Source organism: Oryctolagus cuniculus, chromosome 10 (genome assembly GCF_051225735.1).
Source record: "Oryctolagus cuniculus isolate XC-2025 breed Fujian yellow rabbit chromosome 10, ASM5122573v1, whole genome shotgun sequence".
Classification (NCBI taxonomy): domain Eukaryota; kingdom Metazoa; phylum Chordata; class Mammalia; order Lagomorpha; family Leporidae; genus Oryctolagus; species Oryctolagus cuniculus.
Window position 1 is genome coordinate 96,264,926 of NC_142876.1, and position 22,135 is coordinate 96,287,060.

General features: G+C 47.2%; 1 protein-coding gene across 3 annotated transcripts in view; it reads right to left on the reverse strand.

Annotated features, from left to right (window-relative positions):
- The window catches only part of CACNA2D3 (calcium voltage-gated channel auxiliary subunit alpha2delta 3), an 875,732-nt gene that overhangs the window by 90,750 nt on the left and 762,847 nt on the right, over nt 1-22,135 (reverse strand). For all 3 annotated transcript variants that reach the window (XM_051851529.3, XM_051851528.3, XM_089305523.1), the window contains 2 exons: nt 4,236-4,297; nt 2,713-2,757 (listed from right to left, as the gene is read on the reverse strand). In XM_051851529.3, coding sequence (XP_051707489.1) covers nt 2,713-2,757; nt 4,236-4,297 — 107 coding nt within the window. The remainder of the gene's footprint in view (nt 1-2,712; nt 2,758-4,235; nt 4,298-22,135) is intronic.

Consider the following 22,135-nt stretch of genomic DNA (forward strand, 5'->3'; position numbering starts at 1 on the left):
ACACCTTCAACGGACACCTGCAGGGGGCACTTATCCCAATGGTTGCTTAGAGACTATCACTGACAGGGCCCAGGACACCACAGGCTACACTTACTGCACCCAGGGGAGACAGTCATTTGCCTGAAGGGTATATTCCACTGTTGTCTAAGGGCGGAAAAATGTCTTCAGACTTTTTTGGCTCACAGTTAACAAGGATTGAGTGTTTACCACTTTTCAGGAGCCATGCCAAGTCTTTTTGCCTGTCTTATTTGATTTATTCTCCGTGAAGTGGGCAGTTACATCCCCACTGTACAATTGAGGAAACTGAGGCAGATAGAGTTTAGAAACTTGCCCAGCATCCCAGGAGTCACAATTTGAAGCTAGTCCATCTTACCCCATAGCCCATGCCTTTAGCCACCATGTTATACCACCTGTGAAAATGTTATTAACCAAGGCCGGCGCCATGGCTCAATAGGCTAATCCTCCGCCTTGCGGCGCCGGCACACAGGGTTCTAGTCCCGGTTGCCCCTCTTCCAGGTCAGCTCTCTGCTATGGCCTGGAGTGCAGTGGAGGATGGCCCAAATCCTTGGGCCCTGCACCCCATGGGAGACCAGGAGAAGTACCTGGCTCCTGCCATCGGATCAGCGCGGTGCGCCGGTCGCGGCGGCCTTTGGAGGGTGAACCAACGGCTAAAGGAAGACCTTTCTCTCTGTCTCTCTCTCCCACTGTCCACTCTGCCTGCCAAAAAAAAAAAATGTTATTAACCAACAAACACTAGACTTTTCCAACTTTAAGCAGGGAGCTGTTTCCACTTATTTTTATATGAGGATACACCAAGGTAGTGTGAGTTATTGCAAGATTACTGCTTCTGGCTTTATCATCAACTATTCCTCTATGTATCCATTCAAGCACCTAACCCAACAGTGAGCCAACCAACTAGTCAACCAACTATGGAAAAACTCCTCTACCTCATCAGCCACCACAACCAACTAATGAGCCATCCTCAGTCCTCTTATTATAAATTGGGTTAGTAATTGGATATACTGTGCAAGAGAATAGCTTAACACAGGGCTGTATGGTACTGATTAATAAATATTATTGAGTTGTATTGTTCTTGAGCAGAGAACTTCAATATGAGAATAAATGTCTCAAAACAGAGGAGTGGTCTGAGACCCACTTGACTATCCTATGCAAACTTTCTGGAACTTACTGAAAAGGTGTTTATCATAAAACTCAGAGTGTTCTTTCATGTGGCAAAATTATTTTTGATGTAATGATCAAAAAAACTGGCTTTCTGCTACAAAGCTGATTGATCAGCACCTATTGACTATTTTGGCTCACACAATAATAAGAATTTAAAAACCAAACCAAACCAAACACGCTGGTAGCCATACCCTCCAGGGCCAAGTGTTTTACGTTGTCACTCCATCCTGGACTGCATTTTATGTTTTTGTATTTGTTCTTTCCCTTTTCTATGTTTCTGACATCTACTTCTAATCTGTTTTCTAGGCTGGAACGATGTTTGGTTAGGATTTCTTAAGTCCTTGCAGCAACCTGAGGAATACAAATAAATGCTTATTTACAAGGTTTAGCTTATGTACTAACCAATGTTTAGCTGATGCAGACAGAGGATGGCCACCTGAGCCAAAACGAAAAGGTCACTACACTCTGCTTGCTCTAATCTAAAGCATGGTGCAGACGGGGTAGGGCATTGAAGGCTGTAGCAATGTTCAGTCTGGTTGGACAGGCTTAGGGCAGTGGCATGCTTTGTTCTCCTATTGCTCTTGTGTGGGATTCAAATTCCTCAGCAAGAGACAGAATGAATGAGAATGCATAGAGGAGAAGGAGGAAAGAGGGAGGAAGTGGGAAGAGGAAAAATGAAAGAGAACAAATAGAATTGTAGAAGGGACATACTACAAGGGCTAGCATCGTAGTGCAGTCTGCTGAGCCCAGCCTGCAAAGCTGACATCCCATACGGGTGTCAGTTTGGGTCCCAGCTGCTCCACTTATGATCCAGCTCCATGTTAATGCACCTGGGAAAGCAGCAGAGGATGGCCCAAGTGCTTGGTTCCCTGCATACATGTGGGATACCTGAAAGAAACTCCTGGCTCCTGGCTTCAGCCTGGCCCAGATCTGGCTATCGCAGCCATTTGGGAAGTGAACTAGTAGATGGAAGATATCTTTCCCTCTCTGTAAATCTGCCCTTCAAATAAATAAATAAATCTTCAAAAAGAAAGAAGACAAGTACTCTGCTAAAATAAAAAATTTTAATTTCTAGAGTTTTGACTCTCAGGTTTTTGAATCATGACATGAAATTTATCATGTCATGTAATTTTTTCTGATTCTCTATTTGCTCATCTGAAAATGAACAAAACTGCCACCTACTCCACTGGGTGGATTTTCAAATAGGAAGTGAGAACCCACAGAGAAGATGCTGTGAGAATTACACAGTGAACTTCAATGGTAGTCATCTCTATTATTTACAACAAAATGTCAAAACTCCAATAGTGCTGTCCGTGAGACACTGAAAGCACATGTTTCCAGTTTGCATAAACTATCTGATCAGGGGGGTTGTGGCAGAAAGAAAGCAAATGTCCCTTTTTTGGGTTGGTCTCTTTAGAGATTGTCCCAGAGCGATGTGTCAGACCTGGCTCCGCTTACGGCAGCATTCTGTCAGCAAGCACCGTCTGCCAGCTACTCATACCCAGAAACGAGGCCAGGAGGCCATCCTACCTCATCGTCACAGCTGATGGAGCACTTGCCATCCAGAGAGGCGCACTGCATGGGGGGAAGGCAGAGAGAAGTGTGTTAGTGTGTTCCATCCTACCATCCGCTGCATCCCTCAGTTTTTTCTATCTGAGGAGAAGCCATCAAAGTCACAGCCAAATACCAAATCTTATCCAAAGAGAACGCTTCAAAATGAGTCTACATCTTCCAAAATCAATACTCACTCCAAATAGTGAAAGACAGATGTAGGAGACAATGAGAGGGGGTGGAACTGGCTCTTTTTCATATATTTTATTAATTTACATTGTCATTCAATATTGATATCTTTTTAAGATCTCAAATAGATATACAATGATGCAATTATTTAGTTTTAAATTACTTCCTAATGATTTAAAAAGAAACTCTGTCTCTGTTCTCAGTTTATAGTTTTCTACAGGTTCAGGGACCTCAGCAAGGTGCCAAGGACACAATGATCCACACCAAATCCTTGCTTTTATTTTAACCTGTCAAGCGATATTATGAGTACAGTGAGAAATTACAGAGACAGATGGAGGAGTAGCACCCATATGAACTGTCATCACCAGGAAATGAAGGGGACTTCAGGGGTGGTTCTCAGTATGCCATCCCAAGGTTCCGAACTGGGCACATGGAAGCGGCTTATCTATTGCCATTTCTGAGGAACTGTTGAATTTACATAAACACCACTGCGCTAACTTAGAGTGCAAAGCAAAGGCAAAAAAAGCTCCTCAATGCTCCAAAGGCAAAATAGCCCAGAGAAGCCTTCTGGCCAGAATCCTAGCTATGCAAAGGCCTTCATGATCACAGTAGATTCCCCAAGAAAGAGGCAGGCAAGATTAGGAGGAAGTCACTCGGAAAACCTCACAAAAGACTCCCCTGTTTAAGAGAAAAACCCTTTGGGAAGGCCACAATCTTGATTTCATCATTAAAACTGTTCCTAAGAGCAAACTCCCTGCTTGGCCAGCATGGGGTGTCCAACATGATGACAGCCCTCTATTTTGCAGAGGAATGAAAGGTAATAGGGGCCGGCGCCGCGGCTCACTAGGCTAATCCTCCGCCTTGCGGCGCTGGCACACCAGGTTCTAGTCCCGGTAGGGGCACCGGATTCTGTCCCGGTTGCCCCCCTTCCAGGCCAGCTCTCTGCTGTGGCCAGGGAGTGCAGTGGAGGATGGCCCAAGTGCTTGGGTCCTGCACCCCATGGAAGACCAGGAGAAGCACCTGGCTCCTGCCATCGGATCAGCGCAGTGCGCCGGCCGCAGCGTGCCGGCCGCGGCAGCCACTGGAGGGTGAACCAACGGCAAAAGGAGGACCTTTCTCTCTGTATCTCTCTCTGTCCACTCTGCCTGTCAAAAAAAAAAATTATTAAAAAAAGAAAGGTAATAGGAGCAGCCGGCAGTTTATTTTACAAACACCCATCAGCAATCTGGCACTTTGAGGCTCCGGGTATCCCAATGTGAGCACCTGTATAATAACAGTGTCACCAATACTTCAAGATGCTGATTCTAACTTACCTGTCTGCTGGCGGTCCAGAATTTTCTTTGGAAAAATTCAAGTTTCATCTGAATGCCTACAGCTGTGACAAATGATAAACAAGGCATTATAGATCTCTTTATGCAATAACTTCAGATTATCATTGATATTTATTAAACATGGCAAGAAACCGATGTGAGTGTATCACCTAAAACTTACCATGAAGCATCTACAGGAATACATTTTTATCTTTCAGGTCAGGGATCCTTAAATGTATCTGCATGCACAGAACTCCTGGATCAGAACAAACTTAGCCCAGCACAAATGGTTCTTTTGAAACACGCTACTTTATTATCCATAAATATCCATGTACTTGTGGTCACCACCACCCCCAAGATGAGCTGAAAATAGAAATAATGCTTTAAAAATGGGTATTCAGATCTTTCTTTCTTCAGTTCCTGTCCCAGCTATTACTGTATGAACTCATAGTCTAAAATGTGTTCTTGAGATATAACTTTGTGAAGTGCTTATCATAGGCTGATATTTGGAAGGGTGTCTGCTATAATGAGACTCCACCTAACTGGCCCCTGGTCTCCGTAACTCTATGCTCTTCTTTCTCCAGGAGCTCTGTTGAGAGGATACAATTATCTGGTGTGCTTAATAAAATTAACAGTGAGTGCTAGTTCTAGCGTTAAAAACTCATGAAAAGGAGTAGATGCAGAAAGTGACCTTAAACTTTCAAAGACAGGATTTGCTAGAACCTCACAACTTTAACAATAACAAACTTGCCATGCTTCTCTCCAGGAGGACAAGGCAATTTAGCCATTGAAACTATCTCAGAAAGTCAGTCAGGGCTAGAGCTCATTAGATGATGAGGGAAAGAGAAATCTGAAAGAACGCAGTCTGCAGGAAACACAGGACTCCAAGGGGGACCCCCATTTACCCCAGTGAGGTTTTGCACACTTCAGCCTATTGCACACAACGTTCCCAATGACCTTCCGAATCTTTGCCGTATCTGATCTCTCCAGTCCTGTTATTCATCCTTCTATATACTTCCTTTATTTAAATACTTACAGTTATGTCAACCTAACAATAATATGCATGCAAAGACAGACATAGAAGGGAAAAAGCCCACTTACATACTCTTAAGAATTTCGCATGCCACCATGTAAGACCTCCCACTTAGGAAACCACTGCTGTGCACTTCAAGAGTCTTGGGCTGTTATCTTACTAATATCAAGTGTGTCTCTACTTCTAAAAGACCTGCTTGAAGCAATTCCTGGGAGTTCAGCTTAACTGGACATGGAAATTATGACCTGCCCTCTTTCTTTGGACTTGGAATTTCAGACTTAAGGATAAGACCCGAGCTAAGCATAGCTGCACTGTGAAAATAAGAACTCTCTAAAATGCCCCACTTCAGTGCTTTGGGACCGTGCTGCTCTGCAATCGTGTCTCCCACCCTCTGGATCACGTGTTCCCAGGAGCAGGGACCTCAATGTGCCAAAGAAGGACATGATCCAGTAATAAGGCATTACTTTTCAAACCTTTTAAGCGATGTTATGGGTACAATGATTACAGAGACAGATGAAGGAGTAGCACCCATGTGAACTGTAATCATCCTGAAATACAGGGGTCTTCAGGGGGTGGTTCTCAGTATACAAGAATCACCTGGGGATCTCTGAGAACAAACACTCATGTATAATTGTTTTCCCCTCCCTGCTAAGACCATTTCATTTTTTTTTTTAAGTATTTGAGGCAGAAAGAGAGAAAATATGAATGAATAAGAATGTGAATGCTAGCCAGTTCCAGTCAGCTAGTTTTTGTCCCAAATGCCTGAAAAGGCCAAGGTTAGGGCAGACTGAAGCCAGGAGCCAAGAACTCAATCCAAGTTTCTTGCATGTATGGCAGAAATGTAACTACTTAAGCCATCATCATTGTCTCCCAGAGTGTGCATTAGCCGGAAGCTGGAGTCAGGAGTCAGAGCCAGGAATCATATCCAGGCATCCCGATATGGGATGCAGACATCTTAAACACTACCCTAAACACCTGTACCCTCCCTCCTCCCACCAACGCTATTCAAATCAGAATTTCTACGGCTGAGTTTCCACATACGGGTACCAATTGAAAGCACCCTAGTGAGTCTAATGAGCAGCCAGGGATGAGGCTGACTGCTGTCTTCAATTTGCTCTTGTAGACCTACTGCAATGCGGGCCACCTGATCACCTGCCAATACCACGAGCCACTCTTCAGGCCTTGTAAGAAAGGTCAGCGAATTCCTGAAGGAAGCCAGTTTTGGTGAATGAGGCTGCTCACCATTTCAATTAGATCTCATCTTCAACATGCATGACCTGCCAGGGGGCACAGAGCAAATCAGGGTGCAGGCTGGATTTGCTCTGACGCACCAGCCGCAGAGCTGAGTGCCTGTCCTTTGCTTAGAAGAGGGCTGGGACCAAGCATGTCCCATTTGGCTCAGACTAGCAGAGGCTAGCAGGAAACTGGCTTCAGAGCAGAGGATCTCAAAACTGTTGGTATCGAAAAGAAGGTCGGCTCTGAGTCTACCTGTCCAACCTCAATACCTGCCTCTGTGCAACTCCCTTCCCACACTGCTCCCCAGCCAGCCCTCCCCAGGGAGGGATCCAGAGAGTACTTCTATGGCCATCCGTCAGGGCCAAGGCCATGGCAAGCTGTGAGGCTCTACAGGGCAACAGCACCAGGGTTCCCTGAAGAGTCACTCTGCAGTAGTATTCCATGGTGTTCCTCGTTCCACCAGTCCAGAGCTGCCCCTGCACCACCTACCAAGTCCAAGCTCCTCCATCAGCTGTCAGTGCCCTTGGGGAGCACCCCTCCCTTTCTCCAGTGGAGCCCCCATTTTCACCTCCCTAATGAAGTTAGCTGCTCCCTCCTGGGTGCTTATCCATCTCGCATACTTGGAGCCTGCTCTCATCTGCCCCTGTCGGTCCTGTACCCCAGCTCCTCAGAGCGCTTTAATCTTTGCTCATGAGTCAGTCCCTCTGTCCCATTAATCATGTGGGCTGCTTCTCTCTGATCTCCCTCCAGCAGGCTGCATCCGCTGCCTGGTCCTGATGCCCTAACCTCCCTCCTCACTCACTCCCCTGTCTGGGCCATGAGGTAGTTGCCCAAGGGCTCCCAGAGAGCCCTGACTGTAATTGGTTTGCTCAGCTTTGACCTGGCTGTGTTCCTGCTGGCTGGCCCCCCACACCCTTTCTAGCGCCACTGGCCCCTGGCTTCTCGTGGCACATGTGGGCTTGCAGTATTTGTACCTTCAGCTTAATACACTTCTGTATGATTAAGAGACTCACACAGTCCCATGGACAGGTCAACTCCATGACCATTTGTCGAGTGTCCTTGTCTGCACTCAACTCCAAACTGGTCAGGAAAGGGAAAGAGACCACGAGCTCCCTGCGTGTCCAGCTGAGAAATTACTACAAGGTCAAGGTCACCTAGAGGCATGATGGGGAGTTTGCAGGGGATCTGTGTCATGTGGGTAGGGAGATCCAAGAGCCAAGGGAAGATGGTGATCCAAATGCAGGCAACAGTTGAGGCAAGAGGAGGGGGTTTTTAAGAGACCTTAGTGTGCTCCAAGGACTGAGAAGACTGGAAGCCAAGGGGCCTGACTGTGCAGATCAAATGGCAAAATAGTCTTGAACGTGGGCCAGGGATTGGCCCAGAGGTCAGCTTCTCTTTGTAGCAAAGTTTCCTTGGAACAGAGCCGCACTCGTTTCTTTCCGTATTGTCTGCAGCTCCGGCAGCAGAGGCTGCACAGTCCACAAAGCCTCGCCCATTTCTTCTCAGGCCCTCTGCAGGCAAAGTTTCCTGAATACCTGCTGTAGGTGCCATGGAAGGTCTTTAGGGAAAGTGGCAGGATCAGATGCCTCGTTTAGAAAACTCCTTCTGGAAGCTTGCAGAGGAAGAGCTAGGCAAGGGGCCTGGAAGGTGGCAGGCAGGACAAAGAGTTAGGCCACAGATACCTCGGGCTCATCATTTCTTAAGCAGAAAAATGACTTAAAGAGGAAAACACAAAAACAACAACAACAAGGAATAGAAAGCTCTCCTCGCCCAACAAAGAAACTAACAAACAAGCAAACTAACAAAAATGCTTAAAGGCATCCTATGGCTAGATATATTCAGAAACAAAAAAATATGACCTACGACAATCCGAAATTTCGCTTCCTTGGGCTATTTCACTTTGCATTGGTCCACTCTTTTTCTCCTTTAAACCTTTATCAGAGAAAACATTTTGTCTCCAGCAAGCCCCACTCTCTTCCCTCATCCCCCACATAACCTAAATGAAACCTGAGATATTTGTCAGACCTGTCTGTTTTGTTCTTTCAACAACATTTCAAGCCATAACAGTATATTCCGATTGAAGTCAGTCTCGCTAATTTAATAAGGGAAACAAGGACAGAAAATGCTTTAGTGAAACCCAAGTCCCAAGGAGAGTGCAGAAAATAAAAACACCATTCCTGGTGTTTGCAATTTTTTAGACAGTCCAGAAAACCATCAGCATACTTCCCCCTGAGCCGGAGTTCCCGGCCCGCCCCCGCCCCGCATCTGATGCGACTGCTCCAGGGCTCCCTGGTGGGAATCTTCACCACATGGACAGAGTCTCCTGTTCATGACAGCTTTCAGTGGTGCCTCATTTACCTCCTAGGAGCAGAATGGATCCAGACAGAATTATCCTGGAGGATCCTTCCCAACAGGCTGATATAAGGTGAACCTCTGAGGTCCATAACCCCGAGATTCTGGGATGGTCTTGGAAAATCAGCAAAATCATCGTGATAAGAATTTCCATCCCAAGAGCCCAGAATCCTTTCCTGTGAAGTACTCAGGCGCCGCAAGCAGTGCTGTCTCTTCTGGTTTGAATTACCCAGGTGACTGTTCTTGCAGCTCGTCTCCACACTCTCAGAGGGCCAGTGCAGACACTCAGCATAGCAATGAACCATTTTCCTTCCAGACTTTATCTCTTCCCGACTTTCTACCTTTCCCCCTACATTCTCCTCCTTTCCTCTACTCCTCCCCACTATGTTTATCAGAAGTCATGTACATGCTAGGTGGCAGGAGTATCAAGATACAGACAGGAGAGACACAACAACCAGTGGTAGGGGTGGAGGGGAAGTGGGGGAAAGAAGTCAAACCACTGAAGAGATTCACAGTTCAGCAACCTCAGAGCTCTGAGAGAGGAGCGTGAGCACCAGGCAAGGACCAACAGACAACACAACACCTGGGCTGCTACATGTTGATCATCAGTGCAGCACTGCAATCCCGGCACAGGTAGTTGATCTCCAATGCGCTAATCTTATACTGTCCAAATAAATGGCCATTAGAAACATACGGTGTTTAAATTAGAATTAAAATGAAATAAAATTAGCAATTAAGCTCTTTAATGGCACTAGCTACATTTCACATGTTTCAGAGCCACACAGGGCTCAAGGGAGCATGCTACGGCCTTCAGGGAGTTGTGCTGAACAGTGATCAGGGACCAGGTGAGCATCATAGAGAACTGGATGTTGGCACGCTCGAAGAATCGAAGGTCAAGTTCTCCACAGACCTCTCTACACTACCTCTCCTCAGAAGTGGAAGAGGTGAGATGACTGAGCTTCGGAGGGTTTAGATCAGATAGGATTGCCGGCGTGAGACAACCTGGATTTGCAAGGGGAAGCTGGTAATCAGTTTGAGAGAACCCCAAAGAAATCAATGCAATATGCTCAATGTGGCTACCACCCCCAAGATTTATTTATTTTGCCTTATAAAATTTGAGAATACAAATTACATTTCCAGTGCTATTATATTCAAATGCATTCAAGATGAAATCATGCATGCATCTCGTATCACGTTAATAGACATGCATTCAAGTGTAATCCAAAACTCACGAAATAACAATGTAACATGTAAAATTAGAAATAAAATAACTTTTTCATATTGTATTCATTTAGAAATAATTTTCTGTGGGCTTGGCCTCAACTTGCAGCATACCCCTAGGAGCACAAATCCGGTTTGTAAAATAGTGCTCACCATGCCTGGCACGCAAGCTCACACAGACACCCTCCTTCCAACTGCTCAATCCCGCAGCCCTTCAACAGATACAGATACATACACACATACACACACACACACACACACAAACTCTTCCAGAAGACTGAAAGAATCCTGCTACCATCAATGAACTACAACCAGGAAACACTTTGCTGGGAGAACTGGTTATGAATTCTGAATCCAAGGCCATAGCTATGAGCTCTTGGACCTGTCACTTTACCTCTCTGTCTCCATCAACAGTGTCGCACTAGCTCCCGGCCTTCTGTGGGACAGGGATAAGCGAGATCAATGATTCCTGTGTACTGAAACAGTGTAGCAGGTTGATAGTGTTGGCAATATTCACGTCATGGTTTCCTCCCAACGCTCCTATACTTTCCTATTTCACAATCAACACTACTTTCCAGCCAATACATTGAGATGCAGGAAAAAAAAATTCTTCCATGATAAAGCTGGACTGTCCACGGCCAGAAATGCTCCTGGGGGTTTAACATCCATGAATAAATGTCTTACAAAGTCAATATCACGCTGTCAGCTGGGCAAGCCCTTACGAGACAGTGGACTCTGCCTTCAGGACTCATGTGCAGTATGCTCTGCCACTCAATTCCTGTCCCTCACCCCCTCTGCATGTTCTCAGTTATGCACACACAAGACAAACCTGGACGGGGCAGGGGACAGAGCTGAGGAGGGCCACTGTCCCTGACACCATCAGCTCCCTGTGCTCATCAGCCAGGTACCTTGCCCCAAAGCTGTCAAACGGCCTGGCTACCGCTGGCCGCATGAGGACAGGCATTCCATTCATGCGTGCAGGCAGAGAAGCAGATCCCACAGCTGTCCTGCCCGAGCCTGACCCATCAACAGGAGAGTTTTCTTACAGGAGATTCCAATCCACGGGTAGGAACAGGGTAGACAACTGTGTCATTATTAGAGAAAATAAAACTGTGGTAAAGTATTAACAAAGAAAATATCTGCTAATAATTTCCCATGCATTTCCTCTCTTAAAAACCAAATTCTAGCAATAAATGCCCAGCCAGATGTTCTTCAGAAAATCGGCCCTTATGTCGGTCACAGTGCTCAAGGCAGGGTGGTGACTATTTTTACACAGCTGGGTTCAGGCCCCCACCTTGTCTCAGCCCCCCCTCAATGTTCATTTCTTTGTGTACAACAGCAAAGCTTGCTAGAATTGACAGTTACAAGGCCTGGCTCATTTGGATTCCAACTTGCCTTAATTAACAGTCAACCGTAATAGCCGTTGGCCAAGCCACATTTGTTTAAATGTTTTCTTCTGTTTGTTTTCAAAATAGTTAATTGCAACTAGAACTAACAAAGAATCTGACTGTCACTTCTTTGGACTATCTCATGATGAACCCGGGGTATGGACCAAGGCCACTGTTCTGGAGCATGGAAGGAGTAACTCAAACCTTCCTTACATCCAATGTGAGCCCACTCCAGAGGTCTGCTCATGTCCAGGATAAATGACTTCCCACATGAATAACAACTTAAAACGGTAATGCGAATTATGACGTAACTCAGCTGTTAAATATTTCATGTGAAGATTTTAATGAATTGCATGATGGAATGTTGGACAAAAAAGACAACTGAAATCCTGGGACTAATTTGGGTGAAACTGAGAACAGAGTATCCTTGCGAAGACGAGGGGTGGCAGGGAAGGCAGCTGTACTGATGACCTCCTGGGTGTCAGGCTAGCAAATCCAAAAGCTTTCCTTATTGATCGTAGGCCGGGGAGAATGATCAACAACAACCTTTAGGAAAATATTTCGATCAAAGCAGTGTGCATCAGGTATAATCTTGGTACAGCCTGACCATTCATCTCCAAGGTATGGTATGGTATTATTTCAGAAATTGTGGGGGAAAGAAACCCCTCCTCACAGCAGCAGACACGATTCATCTTTTGGGCTATGCCAAGTGAAGAAAAGTTGTGATAAAAGAGGAGGAGCAATCTTAAGTAAAACCCCTCACTGACTGCATATTTTACTTCTGAAGTCTACCCCGTGGCATGAAGGGGGCTGCTCATCTCTCCTGTATGTATACACTTTCGTAAAGAGCTACATGATGCATGTCTATGGCGAGAGGGAGGGAGGAAGGACAGGGCTCACCTTATCTCTCGACTGACAAGGCCACAGCAGAAAATTATCTTTGAAGCCCCGGAGCAGCACAGTCCACTTTTAACGTGGAGCTCCCCTGCCTTCCACCCGAGACAGGGTTCTGGGAGCATGTGTGGGACAGCCTGAGCCACGTACCCACAGGGCTCTTCGGTAATCGCTTGGTTTCTGTCCTGTCAGGGCTCCTCGGGAGCAGTCACCTTAGGTGAAGCGTAATAAATGTCTTTATAAACGTTTCCCTCATTTGGATTCTCATTAGTTGGCTGGATCAACGGTAAAAAGAATTAGCATGGCTGGGGGACGGAATAATAATTTTCGCTTCACCCTTGAGATAATCTGGAAGCACTTTTCCAGGCTCCATCTGCAGAAACGTATATTCCCTTAGCTTTCATAGGCCTCTGGAGCTGGCATCGAATAGTTTTTCTCAGACCATTTTATGCTCACAAAACTCTTCAAATAATATCATTTCAATTAAGTTCTCAAGCCATTACAGTCTTAGAGTCAATTCCCACCCTTTCAGAATAAAACATTGTCTGCCTCAGACTTCACTGTATTTTAATCAGGACTGCACAGATCAATGTCCATTAAGACAATTTTAAGCTTCCAAATTACAGCTCCCTAGTTAGTAATTTCTTATTAGGTCACCACCTAATAACAGTTACCAAGGACATTAAACCATATGGGAGGTCAGGTTTCTCAACATTTCAAAACCCGTCAGAGAACGGCCACATTTTATTGCCAAACACCTTTGAGTTGGATGCTTGTCACTGTGTTTCACACAAAGCAGTACTCAAACAGCCACGTGGGCAGCCCATGCAGTTGGAGGGAGGCCTCCGGATTCTGTTCCACAGGCTCCTGTTAAGCAGCACAAGGAAGAAAAGGACCAATCCAAATGCACCCGGCTCACTCAAGAGCACCACAGTCCATTTCAGAGCTCCCAGCGCGAATTCCCTCTAGGGCTGGGTGGGAATGCTGGGGACTGGAGACCATCCATGCTGGGGCAAAGGGAGTCACAGGCTCCACTCAGCTCAGCTTGGAGCCTGGTGGGACAAGATCTAAGTGCTGCAAATTAGAATTGTCCAGAGACAATTCATTTCAAAATTTTACAACAATTATAAATGGAAAAGATTGTAATTCATTTGAAAAATATATAGGATTTTTTGATAAAAGCATTTTTGATTTTCTCAATCTGGCAATCCTAGACCAAGAGGAACATGGTACAGGGTTGTGACATGGGGAGACCTTTGTGGGGTACACTTAGCTCCAAGAGGGTTGAGACAGCTTGCATCTTGTAGCTTAACTATCAGGACTGGGAACCAAGCCACCCTTCACTTCAATGATTTCCATTACTTTTCTGTTTGTTCCAGAAAATTCGTGCCTGGAGAAGGTTGGCAACAAATGAAAATATTTGATAGCTTGAGAAACTTACCCAAAATCAATTTTTCTAAATAATAGCCCATTGATCAGTCTGATCATACAGCCTCCTCATCAAAACATAGCTCAACCAGAGAAAATTGCTTACTTATTAAATAACTACTGTTTTACCAAGACTCAAGGGAGGCCCTCCAATCGTTAAGTAATTCAACCTCAACCAGATCCTCATAGTGAAAGACCTGCCTAGTCCCCAAACCTTACAAAATATCTGCAAGTTTCCTCTTTCTGAGACACTGTCAAGATCAAATGGCATTGTCCCTTAGCACTTTTAGGAATAAGGTATAATAAACATAATAGATATAAGAATATCTAAAATAAAATATATAATAAACCTTTGCTCGATCCATAGAATGCTGATAGTCTCTGTCAACAGTTAAACCTACTTCACATTTTTCCATAGCTTTTTAACCAGTATTTGACATTAAGTTGTATTCTGCATTATTTACTCCCTAAGCCCATCCAACTAAAGGTACAGCACCTCGTGCAGGCAGATGTTGGGAATACACAGTGAAGAGATAACTACGGCTGGATCATGTGCTGATGGTGATGTCGATAATTCTTAGATGGTTCTCTCTCTCAGGAAAGCTCCTTTATCTGTCTAGGCAGTTTGGATTCACCTCAAGGCAGTGGAGACCTGCACAGAGGTTCTCAGTAGGCACGGCAAAGCCATGACCTATGAGATTTGTGCTGTGGCAACATCTGCAGGTGAAAGTCAACAGGGTGCAGGGCTTGCATAAGGGGCACTGGGTAGGAGCTGGGAGCATGCATCCAACTAGCTAAGAGATGCTTCATGGCTGTGAGTTCATTTCTGACTACTCTCATGGGGTGAAGCCTGGAATCTGTGAGTTCTGCCATTGTCACGTTAGTCTCATCCGCTCGGCCAGACACAGCTCAGCACCTTCCCAACCCCCACCGACTCCAGCACACAGCCAATTTCAATGCGCCATCATTTTAGCTTGGTAGATTTCAGCTTCCTTTTGCTTCCAAACAAATTGTTCATGAAACACATTACTGTACTTGTTAGACATGTCCCCAGACTATACAGGACATATTCTGTGGTGGAAACCATTGTATAAATTAGGTCATGGGAATTACATGTATCACATTAATAATATCATTACAAATAATAATGATACTGTTTACAGACCCCTGCTATGTTCCAGGTACCTGAGAGAACATCTAGGCACTTAGTTGTCACTCCTAACCAAACACTACAAAGCGGCTTACTACTCCCAGCACACCTGATACCTGTAAAGATGGATGGCCCTAAAAATAAGTTCCAAGCCTAAAGTGTCCTATGGAAAAGCCAAGAGTTTTCAGAAACTCCTACAGCAAAGGGAAGAGTATGCCACAGTTCTGAGTATTAGCACTCTCATTTTTATTACTGCCAGATAAAATGCAAACTAGAGGTATCGAGGTACCTGTCATCATCTATCTGAACATTCAAGAATATTTTCATCATTACCTGAAGACTCAGGTTAGTTCTACCTTTTCCAAACTATGACAACTGCTTTGCTAAGGTGATCAGGATGTGACCTGAAGATTACTCCGAGAGCTAATGAGCTGCTCTAGAGGCAGAGTTATGGATCTCTTCACTGGAGGGGCAGAACCAGTAGGATGAGGAAAAATTCATGAGGACATAGTAGTGTCCCAGTGAAGAGCAATGGTGGAGAGAGCATTTTAGGCCATGTGCAGAATTCCAAGTTGGCAATGGGTTTGGGGAGACTGAAGCTACAAGACCACCTGAGTGACTGGTTCAAGCAAGGAAGGCAAACTTCCCTAGCCCTTGGAAGACAAGGACTGGAACTTCCTAAGGAAGTTCAATTGGGGATCATTCTGGATGTAGCCCTCTTGAAAGTGGGCCAACAAGGCCACCAGTTCCAATCTTCCCTAGAATCTCCACTTCATTTAACACGGAAAGGATGATCATAGCAAGGGAAACTGCTGAGGGAAGCCCAAGTGCCTAGGAATAGAAGCAGGTTCCCTCTGGCCATCCAGATCCCCAGGCCAAAGTCATCCACCTGGGAGGCAGATGTGTCCAGCCAGAGCAGATCTGGCTCAGTGCAGATCCGCCCCGAACAGCTGCATGCAAGGCGACTTTGAGTGGGGAGAGTGAGCAGAACAGGAGAGCATTCATGAGGGAGATAGACAGCACTCTGGAGCAATCAAGCTCTTTTTTCTCCCTAAACTTTTGGAATTTCAGGAGCTTAGACTATTTGGGAGTCAGCCCTGGAGTGAAGGCTACCACTTCTGTCCTGCAGTTTCATCAGGCAGCTCGTGGGGATGGAAAAGCCATCCCATCATGAAATGCTCGGCAACACCCAAGTCCCTCACCTGGGCCCCTGAACAGGCTTTGGCAATGGGCTGTGCTGGTCAGCTCTCTGGAGGATGGCAAGCAAGCCAGGTGCAGCTGGCACTTCCTTTTTTGAGTCACCAGGCAAGTGCAAATCCTCCTGAGCCATGCCTCTGGACGGCGGCCCCGCTGGTCCACAGGCTCCCTGGTCTCCACGTCCCTTCTCCCACTCCACAAGGATTCCCCTAGGCACAGCTGGTCCGGTAGGTGCTCAATTAAAGCCGAATGAATGAATGAGGGGGCCGGTGCATGTATTCCAGACAGGAGGCAGTTAATCAGCCGCCTTGCATGCTCTCTCTGAGGGATAAGAGTCTGAAATACAGTTGTTAACATTCTTCTCCCAGAGTTTCCTGGCACCCCCTGGCTCTTCTCCATTCCCTCAGCTAAAGCATTCCATGTTTAAGGCCTCAGGGAAGGGAGGACAGAGAAGAACTGAGAACAAAGGCAGAAAAATCTGGATTTTTCAATCTCCAAAGCTGAGGCCCTCCTGAATGTCAGAGGGGCAAGAAAACAGGGGAACTGCCTGGGCCAGTCTGACTTCCTTCAGTCTCCCAAGCAGACCATTCAGGAAAGAAGATCTGCCTGCAAAGGGGAGAGAACCAAGGGGAGCCAAGGTGCTGGCAGAGGGGCCAGCTGTGCAGCACAGCGGGTTAACGCCCTGGCCTGAAGCACCAGCATCCCATATGGGCGCCAGTTCAAGTCCTGGATGCTCCACTTCCAATCCAGCTCTTTGCTATGTCCTGGGAAAGCAGGACAAGATGGCCCAAGCCCTTGGGCCCCTGTACCTGCGTGGGAGACCTGGAAGAAGCTCTTGGCTTCCGAACGGCACAGCTCCGGCCATTGAAGCCAATTGAGGAGTGAATCATCAGGTGGAAGACTTCTCTCTCTCTCCCTGCCTCTCCTCCTCTCTCTCTGTAACTCTTTCTCATAAAAAAGGCGCTGGGTGACCTGGAGGCGAAAACCCATGCACGTTTTCCCTGCAAGCATCCGTGTTTCCTGCCCTGAGCCTGGGTCCAAACCCAAGGTCAAGAGAGGGGCTCCCAGGACAGAGGAGAGTGTTCCCTTCCCCACTGCACTTTTTTGTTTCTCTCTCTCTCTCTCTCTCTCTCTCCCTCCCTCCCTCCCTCCCTCTCTCAACCCGGCAGGAGGGGGTTCCCTGGCCCTGCTGCCTTGTCAGCCTTGGAGGCCCCAGGTCAGTGCCAACTGACCCCAAGGTCACCCTCAGTTGGAACGAGGCGACCGTGGCACTGACCTGTGCATGGACTGATGACAGAGGACCAGATGGGCCTGGTGACTCAGGGAATGCCTGCAGGATGACGTGATTGAATGCCCCCCTCCCTTGAGCTGCAGGTAGGCCTCCTCACTGGAAGAAGGTGAAGAGATGCTGAATTCAAGGGAAGTTCCTGGCCCCCATCCCCAGGTTGTAAGAGGCTTTAGGTAGCAATCAAGGGTAGTTCAAAAAAGCGGCACTGAGAACACAGCTGAGTGTGGGGCTGCAAGCTCTCAGCCCATACGTGTTTACAACCCAAAAGCTCAGGCAATGGAGCACTTAACTAAAGTGGACTAAGCTGGGCGTTGCCTCAGATACCAGGACCCTGGCCTCGCCCCACGTCCACCCGGGGCCCAGGCGCTCAGAGTCCTCTGCCTGCAGCAGAGGTGTGGGCAGGGGAACCATGGACCACCAGCTGGGCCCTTGCCGCCTTCCCTCACCGGCGGGGGTGCCAGGCTTCAACCCTCGTGGAAAGTTTCCTCTTTTGTTGCTGGAAGGCCAGCAAGTTGGACCTGCTCGGGACATTCCCAGCTCTGCTGAGCTGGTAAAACCTGAAGAGTTGCTAGGATCTCTGGGGTAGATCTTGTCACTGTCCCCTGCGCACAGCTGAGGGCACGGAGGTGTCTCCGTGGCTGAGATGGAGGATGGATGACAGAAGTTTCTCATCTGGAAGCTGGGAGGGACTCGGTGGGCATCAGAACTTAAAGCCCAATCTTTCTAATGTCAAAGCAGAAGCAGAACACAGGTATCACAAATAAAGGAGCATCACCTTAAATTACTTAACACAGATCTCACAGACCTGCCCTGAGAGGCGGCACTCTGGCACTCCATCTGCTGACTAGGAGACTGGTGAAGTCCACACGTGTTTCTCCTCAAGCTTTTGCTGGCTGCTTTGTTTCTTTTCTTTCCTAAGTCTGTGAACTGATCTGTTTCCTGGACGCCAACAACAGCCTTTAGGCTCACTTTGGAAGCACCTGAGCTCACCTGCTCTTGATGAAGAAAGGGGCAAGCAGGCACCGCCCACAGCAGAGCCACGCCCTCCCAGCCCTAGTCTCCCTGAAGGAGGGACAGGGGTATAGGGGGCAGTTTGTAAACTGGGCTGGTACCCATAGGAAAGAGCATTAATTGAGGCCCTACTAGGGCCAGGCAGCTGGTCTACATTTTCCTGATTAACACTTCAGCAATGCTGTGAGGGAGAACCTGTTCTTTAAACAGCTGAAAGGAAAGGTATCTGGACAAGAGCTAAGGTACTGTCTGGGAGTCCTACATCGTTTATCCAAGCACCTGGGTTTGAGTCTCACTTCTGTTCTTGATTCCAGCTTCCTGCTAACGTGCACCTTGGGAGACAGCAGGTGCTGACTCAAGTCACTGGGTCCCTGCCACCCACGCAGGAGACACAGCACTGAGCTGTTTCCAGCCTGACCCAACCCTGGCTGCTGTAGGCATGTATGTGGTGAACTTGCAGAGGGGAGCACTCTCTGTGTATCTCTCTAACTTTCAAAAACATGAATACAGAAATTAAAAAAAATAAAATAAAAAGGTGCACATGATTCCGTGACTTAGCCAGGGCCCAGCAGTTGGTAGGAGTGGGTGGGCCTGGGCATTGAGCCACCAGCCTGACTCTGAGCCTGCTGCCCTGGATTCCCCATTCTCCGCGGTGGTTCTCAGTGGGGCTGCACCACCCCCTAGGGGCTGCTTTGCAAGTCTGTAGTGAGGCTCTGAGTGCCACAGTGAGAAGTCCTACAGTTCTTAGGATGCCTTCCAGCCTCCGAAGAACAACTCCAAGTCCTTCATGGCTCCAAGTGCTCCCCTTGGGACTGAAGTACCTCAAACCATGATCCCCATTAGGGCCTAGGAGCGAACGTCATTTATTGCTAAACAGAAAGTGTGTCTTGCAACTTGGAATTTTCTAGAAATTTAACTGCGGAAAGAAAGAGGTGAGTATACTTGGCTTCCTCGGCAATTTCCTGGTTTCAGAGAATCTCATCATTAGGGGAGCAGGATGTGCCAATGAGCTACACAGCCAGCAGCCCAGGCAGCAGCAGAGAAGTTCCACGGAAGGAAGCAGAAGTCTTGGCCACTGCGTTTTCTTCTCTTGGGGTTGTGCCCTCAAACATACATGTACTAAATATACATTGTCCTTTAAAAATGACTCTCCTTTTATTTCTTGATATTATAGATATAACAATTTCTATAATGTAATTATTATTTGGGGGGACAGCTTGTAGGGTAACAGGCTATGTTTTCTATTGATTTCATTCTGAGCTAATGAAGGGGCTATGATAGATTCTTACACAAAAGGGGTCTTGGGTGCGATAGGACTGAGCACTGTCTTGGCATCTGTTCCCCCTCTGCCGCAGGGTCCCGTGAGTGGCCTCCCTTTCTTTGCCCTCCCCCAACCTTGACTCTGTGGCTCCCATCCTCTCGCCTTGCCTTGAAAGCACAGAGCAGGCGCAGCCAAACCTCACATGTCGCCATGGCTTCCTCTGTGCTCCCCTTCCCGTTTATTTTGGCCCTGATCAAGTGCAAGATATTGGTATCTGAGGCTCAGCTCCACTGATGGATTTCCCATCTCAGAACCAAGCAACGAAGGAACAGATCCTTTTGTGCTTAGCAGACCCAGGTCCCAGATAAGGAGCTGCTTCTCCAAGGTTGCTTGGCAGGCCGGAGCTCTGTGGCTCGATACACTGTGCCTGCGTTTCTTCGAAGCAGCAGCACTGTCTTTGAATTGGGGACAGGCTGGGAAGGGGTACGGAGCCATGCAAACTGCTTTTCCTTGCCCAGAGTATCTTAATGATCAGGATTGTCAGCACTTGGGCCGCTGCTGTGGGAGATGTCGAGGGATGGAGGGAATACTTTGCAGTTCCACACCACACATCAATTCCCTACAATAAGGGAGCCGCAGCGAGCAAAGGGGCAAGCAACAGAGCCCCAAGTAGATTAAAAGGGGCCTTTGTAGTGGCTGCATCTGGACATTAAAATAAATCTCTCCTAGCACTAAAATAACATCTACGTTCATTTGGGCTGGTGCCACATTCAGCATTTAAGAAATTTGACAAAACCTTGCTTGAGCATGTTGGAGTTTGCCAGCTCACAACAAAACAAGAAAGCTACCTCGGCCGCATGGAAGTACTTCTCCCAGTCCCCTGCTTTCCCTTGTGGCCCCCATTTTCCGGCTACACTTGAAAGAAAACGAGTCTGCCCTTTTTTCAGGTGCCAACCACTTAGCCTGGCCCTGAAACGGGCAGCAAATTGCCTCTGGAGGTGGGAGACTTCAAGACGAATCTGTTTCTTTTCCCCTAAAGGAAACTACTGGAGTCTCTGCGTGCCGGATAAAGCCGTTAATAGCCAGAGAAACATTATTTGGGGTGGCCCTCAGGTAGACTAGACATGAATAATGCCTCATAAAAATAATTACCTCTACCCAGCACACAGCACACCCGATGGGCTTGGCAGGGACCCCGTTTCCAAGAGAATTGTAGGCAAAAGAAATCTCTATGCAAGACGGAACGGGATGCATCTATCTACGACTGAGACCATGGTTCCTTCCAAACCCATTCTGAATTTTTCTGAGACCTTGACAAATGTTGGGGGCCAAGGGATGGGGTGGGGGAGCTCAGCCTGGTGCTTCTACTTTATATCACAATCAGGCCTGAAATAAGGAACTAACAGACTTGTTGAGAATCTTGACAATGAACTCTGATTTGATTCCAATTGGCTGGGGCCCGGGTGCATAGGTGGGCAGAGTTTCAGAGCTGGAAGGGTGGGGTGAGCCACTGAACCCAACCTGGGGTATCACCAGTCAATAACTGGAGGTTCGATGAGGTTGCCCACTTGTCCGAGAAGACTCAAAGATGGCGCAGACCAATGCAGACTCTGGCTGGGCTGGAATCTCCAATACCCACTGCTTTTGTCAGCTGGACATGCACGGCCCTCCCCCTCCCCCTCCCCTGGGCCATTCCCCTTAGGGCACTGTCCTGCCTACAACTTCAGGCTGGGTGGGTTGTGCAGCGTTAACCTGCCACTCCTCAGACACAGAGATGTCTCCTCCTCTACCACACAAAAGCCAATGAAAAGAAGCCGTAGGACTTTGAATGGAAACTTTTAGGAAAGAGTGGACTTAGTTCCATTGGGTTTGCCACACTAGCCAGACAGGTGTTGGGGCAGCAGGTGAAGAAGGTCTGCTCCAGCACAGAGCCAACCCCAAGAAATGTAAACCAAGACATGGAACACCTTGGTGATTTCAGCTGAGCCCTGCGTCCAAATGTACCTGATACCAGCGGCAGCTTTGGACTTTGCAGTAATGGACAATGTAGTAGTAGACAATGGATTTCTACCCACCCCAACCTACCAAATAACTTCCTTTATTTACTAATTTTGCTTGAGTCAGTTGAGCTTGGCTTACAGTGCTTGCCATGGACAGAATCTTGAATGGTACAACTCTACTGCAGGGTGGAGGCTCCTCCCAACAGGAGGTGGGCAATTAATCTTGATTTATCAAAACCACAATGAGAAGCTCTCTGCTGAGAGCGACATGCAACAGTTAATATGACAACACGGGGCACAGAAGGCAAGTGTGTGGCACGCAAGCTGCCATTGGTTACTCCATGGCAACCATCCCTAGTGAATCCGGGTGCTCCTTCCTTAGCAGCCTCACCATCTTCCAACACAGCACACCAGAAAGCCATGACCATCACCCAGTACCAAGCA